The sequence below is a fragment of the Meleagris gallopavo genome, chromosome 20 (assembly GCF_905368555.1).
Source record: "Meleagris gallopavo chromosome 20, MGAL_WU_HG_1.1, whole genome shotgun sequence".
Classification (NCBI taxonomy): Eukaryota; Metazoa; Chordata; class Aves; order Galliformes; family Phasianidae; genus Meleagris; species Meleagris gallopavo.
Window position 1 is genome coordinate 8,572,458 of NC_139423.1, and position 12,120 is coordinate 8,584,577.

The window sequence follows — 12,120 nt, forward strand, 5'->3', positions numbered from 1 at the left end:
AAGGGATTTGAATTTATTCTAAACGCTTCAAGGCTGATGTTTTAAACACCAATTCAAGACAAATTGGACTACCAAAAAAACTTAGCTCTATTTTGCAAAAAGGTTCTTCAGTGTACTAATAAGGCAAGTATGTGTGAGATAACTTAATCTGAAGTCTCATAAATGAGAAATATGGCAAGGTGTTAGGATAGTAAAGTTTAATTTTAGACATTTGGCTTGAAGAGCTAGGAGTAACACAGCTTCATACTCCATCACTGAAAAAAATACTGATTTATAGCAGCATCTAATTTTGTTCTATTAATCTGATTACCCCAAGCAATTGCAATAGGCTGGGAAAAATCATAGTCACACTGCTGCTGCCAAGACTAATTGCTATTGTTCAATAACAAGTCTGCTGCTATCACTGGGATGTGGCTGCACCGAAAAGCAAGAAGTGGAAGCTTCCCATCCTGAAAGGCAGAAATGCCATTTTTTCCAAACTTCAACACAACCACTTTGTTATTAAGGGAAAAAAGCGTAACTTGTAACTAAAGACCAATACAACTTGCTCATACTGTGAGGTGAAAATAGAGCCAGATCTTCTTAAGAGATGCTGTGAAAGCACACGAAACAATGTCTTATCAGAAATACATGCAACTGCTCCTGCAAATACATGCACTTGGCACTGACACTGAGTGCTGACAAAGCTAATGGTGTGCTAAGACAGCTCCATGTGATGCTGCAGAATTGGAAAATTTCTCTGTATCTGTTCACACACTAATAGCCATCAAGCATATCATAAGATGCTCCACATGAGAACTTTAAGGTACTCATGAACTGTGAGTACGGTATATTCCAGAGTGTTTGATTCAGATATTTTTGCAGGGCTAGACCTTAGGATGTGTGTGACCCATACCCACAAGGCGAACAGGGGTGGAGGTCTGATAACTCACCATCTGCCCACGCTGTTCACCTCTCAGCAAAGGAAATGCAGACGCCCGCTCCTTCACTGAGAGTAATGCCCAGTGGCTCCTACTTACTGAGAACAAGAGCACTTCTATTGCAGAACAGATGTGCTCAAATGCAGTAGGGGAGAGGTGTGAACCAGGAGCACATCTTTAGACTGAATTACAGAGGACTAACAGATGCACAGAGCTTGTGTATTCCTTAACCTAGAACCCAGTTTGCTTTTAGAAAAGGAGAACGTCTAGTGCAGGCTATAGAGTTTATGCATCAGTGCATTAACTTTCCTTTAGGGCTTTTCAGTGCCTTCTGTCCAATACAGCAGTATCACCTTGGGAGGTGCCTCCATGCACATGGACTATGAGCAACTTCTCACTAACTTCACATAATTACACACTATCCTCTGTTGCCATAAACATTAATTAACGTGGCTATGGTGCCACATTCTTGCATCATTATGGCTTCATAATAGTTTCATTGCAGCAGACTCTCCAGAGGACTCCCCCCCAGTCAGGCTGCAGTTGCTGTGACATTCCCTTTGCCCCTGAAGTGAAGCTTGGGAGCTGTGATGGCATTCTGCATTCACTAAGGACATACCAGGTGCCTGGAAAAGGACAGGCCGAGTTATTTTGCTATAGGAAGCTAGAAGACTTAAAACAACTGAAGTCTCTCCGCTGTTCGCTGCACTGTCCTTTGGCAATGCTATAAATGCACGGTAGTGTCTGTACCTTCTGAGCAAAGGAGATGGTTTGATCTAATTGGTCTCTGCTTTCCAGGCTCCTTAACATGTCTAGCCTGTAATTAACTCTTAATTCCAATACAAGCAACTAGCTAGTCTGAAAACACGAAGCAAGATACTGTACCTTGTAGATAAGAAAAGCACAAGTCTTAAATCTTCTAGTAGAGAAATTAATGCTCAAGGGTTTCCTAACTTCCAGAAGTAAATCAACAGCAGAACCAGAACCGGAGAGCATCAGACTTGGGTGCTGCCTGCCAACCACAAGGCTACTCCTCCTTCTGCTGTTTTTTCCTGCTATGTTTTGCTTTAAACCATATCACATTTGCTTTGAAAAATTAACAGTAAACCAACACACAAGCATCTGTGCACATAGGAACTCTAACACTGCTCACCAGTGATGCATGAACTGCTCAAGAAGCAAAAATATACTGGCTCTGTTCCCAGAGTTGCCCTATTGTCACTACAAATAATCACAGTCAAGAGAGAAGCAGCAGCCAGTCCTGCCATGTTGCTTTCTGCTGCATAAACATCAGCCAGTCTCAGATAAGGCATAATAGCACTGCTGCACCAAGCAGCACCAGCTACACCACGAGTGATGTGGCCAGGAACGCTCAGCTCTCACTGAAGGGGTCACCCAGCAATGCTCACAAACACAGAACTCAGAAACACACTCAGCTCTGGGCTTTTATTTTTTTAATTCCTAAAAGACAAAAAAAAGAAAGCCAAGATGGATCTCTGGGGATTATAACTGTTTATGCCTGTATTAAGCAGGAAAGCATCCTGCTGCTCCCTAGCTGACATACTGGCTTTGATCATTACATTTCCTGCAACCAGAGAAACATTGGTAGCACTGAGGTGGGTTATTTTTAAGAAATGTGCACGTACCTTTGATAGCAAAAACTCCGTGGCAGAAGTCCTTAAAATTGATTCTTCCCAAATCATTTGGGTCCAAGTACTTTGCCAGTTTTTCCACCTAAAAGAAAAGATTACAAAAATGCACATTGATATTGGTGAACCACCTTCTGTCCGACTGGTCTGTAACTTCCATAGAAGATTGCTGGCAGAAGAATAACTGCAGTGTTTGCTTGAATCATTCAAACCACTCTGCAGGCAGAAATCAGATCTTACAATTGGATAATCCGTGTCAAGAATGCTCTGACCAAAGTTTCTACACGTGGGACACATCAGTACTCCTCCACATGGACCTGGAGAGTATAACAGGGGGCAGATCTGTGACCTCACCTGTCATCTGTAACGAACAGTGCTAATATGTCTGCTTCCCTTGGGGCCCTCGTTGCTTATATAGTTAACAAGTTAAAACCTTTCTGAACTCCACTCCATCTTCATCAAAAGTTACAGGGGAAGGAGAAAGGATATGCACAGCCCATAGGAGCCTCATTCATTCCCTGAAGAATCCAGACAAAAACAGTCAACATTCTTTGGCCACTTGGAATCAAACAAAAACTCCCTTACCACAGCAGAGAACACAAGTCTGAACAGGAAAATACATGAGCCTCTTCCTTCCTTCAGATTCTCTCTGTGTTTCTAAGTCCTCTATATGCTAATAAATGCTTCGATTAGCCCAAAGCCTCATTTAAGATAAGCAAATCTACAGCTAACAAAGGTTTTGGCACAGTGAGATGCAATTCCCCAAAACACAACAGCTCCTGCTCTCTTCAGGATGTTTCCTGTCCCTCCTTGAGTCCCAGCAGCACTGCAGAAGATCTCCCCAGCTCTGCTGCCTGGTCTCTTCATCCACCTCACACCTCTGCTGGCTGCTGTGCATGGAACAGAACAGTGATGCTGTCACACAGATAACAGGCAATGAAAAACTTTGCAGGCACGGACACCATCAGAAACGAATGTCACAAAAATATCAGCAATCGAACAATTGCTTTACATTAATAACATACACCCCATAGTAGAGTTGTAGAATCCAAACGGAGCAATAGGAGGCAATCCCAGTGGCTTTCCTTGCTCAGGATGAAGGCTGGGAACCACCACTGTCACAGCAGTAAATTAACTGTACAGAGGATGGCAGGTGTGGAAGATAAAAGAGTACACTCCCTCCAAGTCTTTGCTTGAGACATTTTATTCTAGCCAGAAGGGCAGAACCACAAGATATCCCAGATGAGCAACTTTGATCTCCATTCAGACACAGATTTTAGACATAATCCTCTCAACCCATAAATTCTGTCATGATGTTTTATTCTGGATCGTCAAAAAGATTCACATTTTACATTCAAAGAGTCATGAGACCTTCCTTCCCACCGATCTCCTGGCTAATTCAGATTGTCTGCTCTCATTTTGGAGGCATCCAGACAGAGCCCAGACTCGTGCCCTGTGAGACCTGGCTCCTCTCTGGATGGGGCAAGAGGGATTTTCCCACTGATATCTCATTTTGTATACACATGAAATACAGCTCGATATACAAAACATCAAGCAGAATCCATGTACAACAAAGACCTGGCACATTTCCCTGCAGATACAGACATTTGGGCTGCAGGTCCTGTAACCACAGACACACCTGTCCTCATGAACACCTTGCTCGTCCCTCAAGAGACAACGTGCACATGGGGCTCCTGCAGTTCCCATCAGCAGCAAAAGCTTCCAGAGCGTGGGCACTTCACCAGAAACCACAGTGTGGGTTTAATGCATACAAGAGCAGCTGGAAATCCTTCCTGAATCCAATTAAACAGATACAGGCTCACTACTGTAAAGCAGAGTCACCGTTATCCTGCTCACCTTCACAAACAGCATAAATGTTACAGAAGGATGAAGCAGCAGCAGAAATTCCTTTCTTCAGACTATTTTTGGATGCACTGAAAGCAGCATAATCACACCAGCCATTGAGGCTGGCAGCAGCAAGATTTTAGGGCTGAAAATCTTCCCGAGCACCACACACAGATGTGTCAGTTGGTGTAACAGCCCCATCCCAGGCACAACGATGAGGACCTCGGAGTGGCCACCAGCTGAGCGTCAATCTCCTCAAAGACACAGCAGCAGAAGATGATCAGACACCTGTCCTCTAGGCTACAGACCAGCCCATAACTCTCTCTGACAAATGACAAGCTCCCGTTGTTGCTATGTAAGTAAAAAGCATTTCAGATGCTTGCAGGGTTGCTCTGGAGAATCCTATTTCCTGTAGGTCTCTTGCTAAGAGGCAACAAATTGGTTTTTACGTTTTAATACAGATTCCTGCAGGCAGCTGGGAAGCCTCTGCACAATTTAATATTGTGCCATAGCACAGCAGTGTCACTGGGTGTTCCCAGCAAGCCTGGTAGGCTAAGTGCATTTTTGAAAGTTGATCCAGTGATTTTAGTCCACCAGTTTCTCAGTCACATACAATTACATTTTCTAATCAAATGAAAGGAGATACTATATGCCCAGATGTGTTTGTTATAGAGGAGCAGAGAATATATTCATTTTTAGGTTTGAGCACTATCTTAGCAGTAAATGAAATTATCACCTAAACAAAGTGCTTCAGTCTCCAGTTTCCCCTAAATCCAATTTGTCAAGTTCTCAATTAGATTCTGCAATGCAAATAACTGACATCAGTCCAGGGGAGATGAAGAACTTACAGAACAGCCCATGGAATCAATGCCAGTACTACTCACATCTTCAGCCAGCACAGCTCCCAGCAGAGGCCGAGGGATACGAGGATTTTCATCAGCTAGGATTATATTTAGGTGGATAACTGCATACAGTTAGAGCACTAATGCACACATGTGCACAGTACATAAAGCTCTGTGTAGCTGTGCAGCTTTGAGACCCTAGTGCACATGGATCAAGCACATTTAACAGCTGTTTTCTGAGATTCTTTGCTGCAGGGACCATCTTATCTGCAACACCTAAAAGGGATGGACTGTCAGACAGGGCTTCTCGTTGGGGTCAGAACAAAAGCAAAATCCACTACTTGGTTTAAGCAGCACTTTCCAGTTAATTCCAGACTAAAGGCATTACAATTAAGCAGTTTCAAGCTGTAGCCAAATAAGCAACACCATCACAGCTACCTCTAAATCTTCTCCATATTGTGCCAACCATCCTTCCGTTCCACTTTGTGGAAAAATAATGTTCTATCCTTCTCAGAAGGGGTTGGCTCCCAGCAATTAATCAGAAGTTATAGCACTTATTTATTGCCCTGAGAAGTGTTAAGAGCTTGTCAGTCCAACAGCTGGGCTGCACAACATTAAAACCTTTTTTGCAGTCAACAGCCCCATGGGCTTACAGATACAGCACTCTGATAGCAAACAGAAGCAGCAGCGTTTCAGCCCTGGTAGTGGAATGGGACGTGCCAGCCCTGGATGCAGCCAGACTCCTGAGCTCCTGCACCTTCAGGCAGTGCTGGGCTCTGCCTCCTGGGCAGATCCCTCTGCAAAGGACAAAGGACTGCAACACCAACTGCTGCCAACATTCAGTGCTGAAATGACCACGTGATTGCTGCAATGCTTATGGGGAACATGCCACGCGCTCCAGAGCTGAGCATCATAGACCACTGAGATGAGCTGGAGCCAGAGCTTTGGGCTGGGGACAGACACTCTTCTCTGCACCACAACACAGAGCAACCCCCCACCGTGTGGGTCAGCACAAGCAAGGCCTGGATTGCAAACTCTTTCTTCATTGTGTGAAGAGAAGAATGGGGACAGAAATTAGCTGAAGGCTCAGCAGCCTATCCAGCTCTTCTGGCAGCTGCAAGGGTCTCTAATGAGCCCCTCAGTAGACATCCACTAGTCTCAAAGAGAAGAAATAAACCATTTTCTGCCTTGGGAAACAATTGGGGAAAATCATATCCTTTGTCCCTATTGTTTGGCTTGCGTGGATGAATGGGTGATTATCCTTTCTGTGTAATCAGCCAAAGCATTTGCCTCCTCTCCATTGCATTTCCCAGCTATTCTGAGTGCACTGCAATGTGATGTTTTCCCCGTTGCCTTCTGATACACACGAACAGCCTAGGATTGACTTAAAGAGTCTCTATGAAGAAGAAGAAAAACCTTGAGAAAAGGGACAGAGCTCAGAGTGAAGGAGCAGTTTTGTAATCAGCACAGACCATGGCAGAGATGCACATTAACAGTTCAAAAGTCCTGGCTGCCACATAGAGGTGAATGGCAAGGTGCTGTGGCACACACTTTGTAGGTAAGAGCCTCATGTATGGGCACCTCCCGACCAAAGAGCCCTGCTCAGGACTCCTGCCCAGCTCTTGTGCTCATGCTGCCGAAGCAGAGAGGCATTATTTTGCAGCGAAGACTTTCCTACAAGAACCTCAATCCTGCTGCCATCTCCAGGCAAGAAGCAGCACAGACCTCTACTGACCTCCCCTAATTTTCTTCAAGAACTAGCTAGCACAGAGGAGATTTATTCACACCAAGAAAATCTGTTAGGTTTAGCTGCAGTTTACTTCTCAGGGCCCCCACACTGGCTCCATCCGCTAAAACCTTCAGCAGGATCCAAGTCACAGCTAGAAGAGGCCATTTGAAATAGATAACTCAGCAGCCTGCCTTCATACTGCAGGAGTCTGTGAGCACGTCTCACTCTGTAGCGCGAGCAGGGAGCACCTGGGAGCAGCAGGATTGGCAAGACAAGCGCTTGCAGGAAAGGTCAGACCGTGCTGCAGCGGCGACATTTGGGCAGGATCTCCTGAAGCAGAAGCGTTTGTTCAAAGCCTACAAACACTTCCAGCAAAAGGAGATTACATACGTAAATGCTGCAGGGAGGAATTAGAGGTTGCCACGCAATCTACAGAGGGAGCAGCAGAACTGTACTCACTCCAATTTTAACGGACTTCAGACTTCAGGGCTTCAGAGTCCTCTCCCATCGGGGATCGCTGCACAGGGCTGTTTGTTTCACCATCACTCTCAGGGGGCACAGCTCAGGGATGCAGCCTGCTCCCCCTCTGCACAGCACATTCCTCTGTTACTCTGCCCTGCGCCAGCAGCAGACACCCAGCCTCCAGCAAGTTGCAGCCTAGTATCTTTAGAGACAATGTTAGTTACAGGTTTTGCTGTTTTCTTGCTTACATGAAGCCCCAACATGATGAATTTAGCTAGGAATGAGTTTCACTGAAAGGGCTGCTACTAAAACCAGCCTGCCATGTCTGAGCTGCACAGGCTGACAGAACAGAACAGTTCAGGCAGAAGAAGCCTCCTAAAATCAAATCCAACTAACCACTTCAGGGCTAACCAAAAGCTAGGGCATATTATTAAAGGTATTATCCAAACGCCTCTTGAACACTGGCAGGTGTGGGGCAGTGGCATCATCCACCACCTGCCTAAGAAATCTATTCCACGTTTGGCCATCCTCACAGCAAAGAAATTTTTTCCCTATACGTTGTCTGAACCTCCCTTGGGCAACGGGAACACACTGCTAGGGAATAGCAGCATCTTCACTTCCAGTTGGTAGATTGTTCCTACCCTCCGGCTGGTAAATAATAGCAATACAGACAGCCTCACACTCCTTTGGTTAGCTTTGTAAGCAAAGTCCACACTGACAGAATAGGTTTTAAGCACTGCTATGCAAGGGCACAAACAGAAAAGGATACGTAAGTGAAGGAAAAGAAATAACTGTTCACATCTACAGAGAGGAGGACTGTGTTCTGACAATCTGGGTTTTACAGATTCCAAAAGGAATGAGGATTCTCTGTTAAATTCTGGCAATTCTGGGAAGGAGGGTAAGATGAGTAAAACTGTTTTCCCTTGCAGTATGGAGACCATACTAGCACAGCTGTGTTATTAAATGTTGTCATAAGATGCTGAAAACCTAGAAAGATTAGAGAACAGACATAACACTCAAGGGCTGTGGAAATGCATCATACAACCAGGCTAAGAGTTTTCTCTGTAAAAGGGAGACCAGGAGCTGATTTGTTACTAGGCATAGGGATTTGTGCAAACAGAAAATTGCAGGTTGTAAAGACACTGGTCCAGTAGATGGAAAACAAAGAGCCATTAACTACAAAAAGCTCAAAATAGAAACTAGGCACACATTTCTATCAGCATGGCTGTTTACCTATGAGAACCACAAAAAGGAAGCAGTTTACTCCCTCTTATCTGAGACTTTTTGAGAAGATGACAAGATGCACCAACCCTGATGTTTCCCTTACTCAGTGCAAGAGGGCTGAAAGCTGTGCTGCTGCCATTTAAGGACACCATGCTAGGCAACCTGGTGCTCTCTCTGAACCTGCCCTTCATGCCCATGAGGTGCGTCCCCATGTCACACAGGGAAGCTGTGGAGATCCCACAAACAGCCTGCCCTTGCCCATCAGTACCAGCAGACTGTGTCTCATAGATTATTCATGCCACTCCAAACAGCATCATGAATTTCCATCAGCTGCTGTCTGATCCCAACACACGCAGGAACATACATCACTGTTGGAAACAATGGCTTTGAGTTTGTTTTGAATTTTGATTTCAGGCATCAGTCCCTCAGTGCTTTACCAGCGGGCTTCGAGCCTGAAAGTTGACTTGTCAGTAAGTTTTGTGCAAACAGCAGCTATTGTTACTGTTCCTGCTTTATCTTGGAACACCCAATTTACAGCTAGAAGGATGATCCTGGGACAACGTCATAAAAGATGTAAGCAAATTTGCTGAAGTCTTGCCTTGACTTTGAGTAAATTCCTAATCTTGCCAAATCCGTTTATTGTAGCTGCAGTGCAAAAAAACTGACTGAATTCACAGGAGTCCACTCACAGGCTTTCCTGGGTCAAGGATGCAGAATTGCATCTTCTTCCAAATACAAACTACAGGCAGAGGTAACTGCACCACCTGCTGCTACAGACAATACTTCCACAACACTATTTCTCATGTAGTTTGTCCATCCTACTGCAGTGCAGCAGCTGACAATGAGCAGGCACCAGGAGCACAAAACCAGCATCTCTACAAACTCTTCCACCATCCATCAGCCCATATGTGAGAAGCTCTCACTCAAAGTTACTTCAAGAGAGCTAATGTGAGCAGAAGGCCATTCGCCTCGCTCCCTCTGATGCTGTGTTGCAAAACAAAATGTTTGGCTATGCCCACCGATGGTACAACAGTCTATGGGGAATCCCACACAGTCTGGAATACCATGGGAACAGAGAGCAAGGCTAAAAATATGCCAGAGCCATCTGTTGGCTCTCCGGTGATTTTTTGGTGTTGTTCTGGAAACAAAGAGTTAATGTGCTGAACCGTTCTCCTAAGACCACTGATTCACTCACTTGCTAAAATAAACAGGGCTGCATTAACACCTTCTCCTCCACTTCTACCAGAACTGAAACCACGTCTTTCTGTAAAAATAAGGCTGTTAGCAAAAGCTGTGACAAGCTGAAACGAATTGTCTCATCCATTAGCACATGTCAAATATAGCACAAAACAGTCTGATCTCAAGAGATGCTGTTGGTCATGTGAGTGCAGTAAGCTTTGCCTTTAAATGAGAAGGAAGATGTTTGGGTTGCAGCTGGCTTATCTACAAGTGATGAAGCATGGATTCATTATCAGAGAAAAAAACTATTCTCCCTCTCTGCAGCTTGTGGTGTATGTGATCACTCCCATCAGAACATAAAGGGAACTTCCACAAAATAACAGTTTTCATAGCCTCCAGTTGTGAGACATCAGCCTAATGGGATCTGCTCCAGGAATAATTATCACTTTAAAGTAAAACTGGGGAGAGATGGGGCAAACAGCACCAGCTCCTGATCCAACACTTTCTCAGTGCCTTCCTTGCTGACACATCTGCAGTCACACTTCAATTGAGGTGCAATCACATGCAAAGAGCAGGCACAACACCAGAGAGAGCAGCAGGAGGGGGCTGCAGAGGGACGGGAGAACTGAGCAAGGCTAAGCTGTCCCCGCAGGTCACAGCACAAACCTCATACACCCCGTGCAGCTCCTCTCACTTATGAGAAAACAGCACCCAAAGCAAAAACGAAGCTACAGAAAATAGAGCAAACCAGAATGTGAAGGTAATGCTGCTGCCACAGGTACTCTCCAGGCTGTGCAAGAGTGATTTGAAGTGAGAACTTCTCACATAAGGGCTGATGGATGGCAGAAGAGTCTGTAGGTAAGTTGCTCTTGTGCTTCCAGTGTCAGCTGCTGCACCACAACAGGATGGACAAACTACTGAGAAATATGCAAGATCAGAACAAGGTTCCTTTCTGTCAGTTGTATTCTGGCACTCTATCAGGGACATGATTAAGTGCAACCACAGACTCCCAAGACACAGTATCACCCAGTTTTGACAGCAGAACCCTTTCAGGTTGGATATCCAACCTCAAAGACAGAAAGCAGGTGTTACACTTGGTCTCTTCTCTTGACCACGTGCTTCCATTATTACTTTCTGTCCTCGGTGCATAAAACTATCCATACACATGCAGGCAGAACATACTGTTGTGTTTCACACCAAACTTTCAAACAGGAGAGATCGCAGAGCCAGCAAAGGGCTGCCCCACACAGCACAACTGGGACATCCTAAGTGCTCAGCCCACACTCCCAAAATCACTTTTGAACCCAGCTGTTAAAAGGGAGCATGCTTGGACTTTTGCACACTCATAGAAAGGATGAAATCTAGGCCATGAGATCTGATCTCAAATGCAAAAGCCTGAGTAGCAGTCCTGAAATTAAACCGAATGAAAGAAATTTCACAGCAAATTAATGCTTTGACAGAAATCCCAGGAGGACTGAGTATTGGATGAATCTGGCGCAGAGAGACACATTAGTTAAGATGACAAACATCAAGCTGAAAGGTATGATTAAAGGAACAATCTTCCACTTAGCTTCACCTTTCTGAAAAGTGTGGCTAGGAGGAAGCATCCTTCCCCAGCAAAACAGAGGAATGTGCAGCAAGTACCACCTGATGGGATAATTACCAAGCATGAAATGAGGCTGACAGGTCTGTTCAGCAGCTGACTGCACTGACGTCAAGACGAGGGAAGCACAGCTGAGCAGGCAGTGGTGGAGCACAGAGCTAGGACTGCTGATGCCCAGAGGATAACACTGAGCACTGCAATAGCTCAGAAGCCCCTTCGTACTTCCCTCTCCCACCTCACGAGCCATTCCTCCATGTAGGAATGCATCATTAAAACGGCAAAGGAGCAAGTTCTCACCATATAAAATGACACAAATCTACACTGTCCTTTGATGTACACTGAGAAAGACATTAAAAGGAACAATTAGCCAGAACTTGTGTAGATGAAATGTAAAGCCTGTGTGCATATGAAATACATATTCTTCTCTGCCTTAGAAACTGTACAGTGGAGCTTCATGTTACAGTACATCCTATACTCTCCATCCTTATATCTGGTTGATACTATAGGTATAACAGGTAGAGTAAAACATTATTTCTAAGCTAACTAAATCCCTTTTAAAAAAAAAAAAAAAAACAAACACTCTCTCCTGGACTCTTCTTTGTTTCAGTTTAAAAGCTTTTGACAATTTATTGGTCCCCTGTGAAATCCCTAAATAGGCAAAAGCTGA

General features: G+C 44.7%; 1 protein-coding gene across 2 annotated transcripts in view; it reads right to left on the reverse strand.

Annotated features, from left to right (window-relative positions):
- The window catches only part of RAB11FIP4 (RAB11 family interacting protein 4), a 91,724-nt gene that overhangs the window by 61,865 nt on the left and 17,739 nt on the right, over positions 1 to 12,120 (reverse strand). For both annotated transcript variants that reach the window (XM_085240243.1, XM_085240241.1), the window contains exon 2: positions 2,567 to 2,654. In XM_085240243.1, coding sequence (XP_085096369.1) covers positions 2,567 to 2,654 — 88 coding nt within the window. The remainder of the gene's footprint in view (positions 1 to 2,566; positions 2,655 to 12,120) is intronic.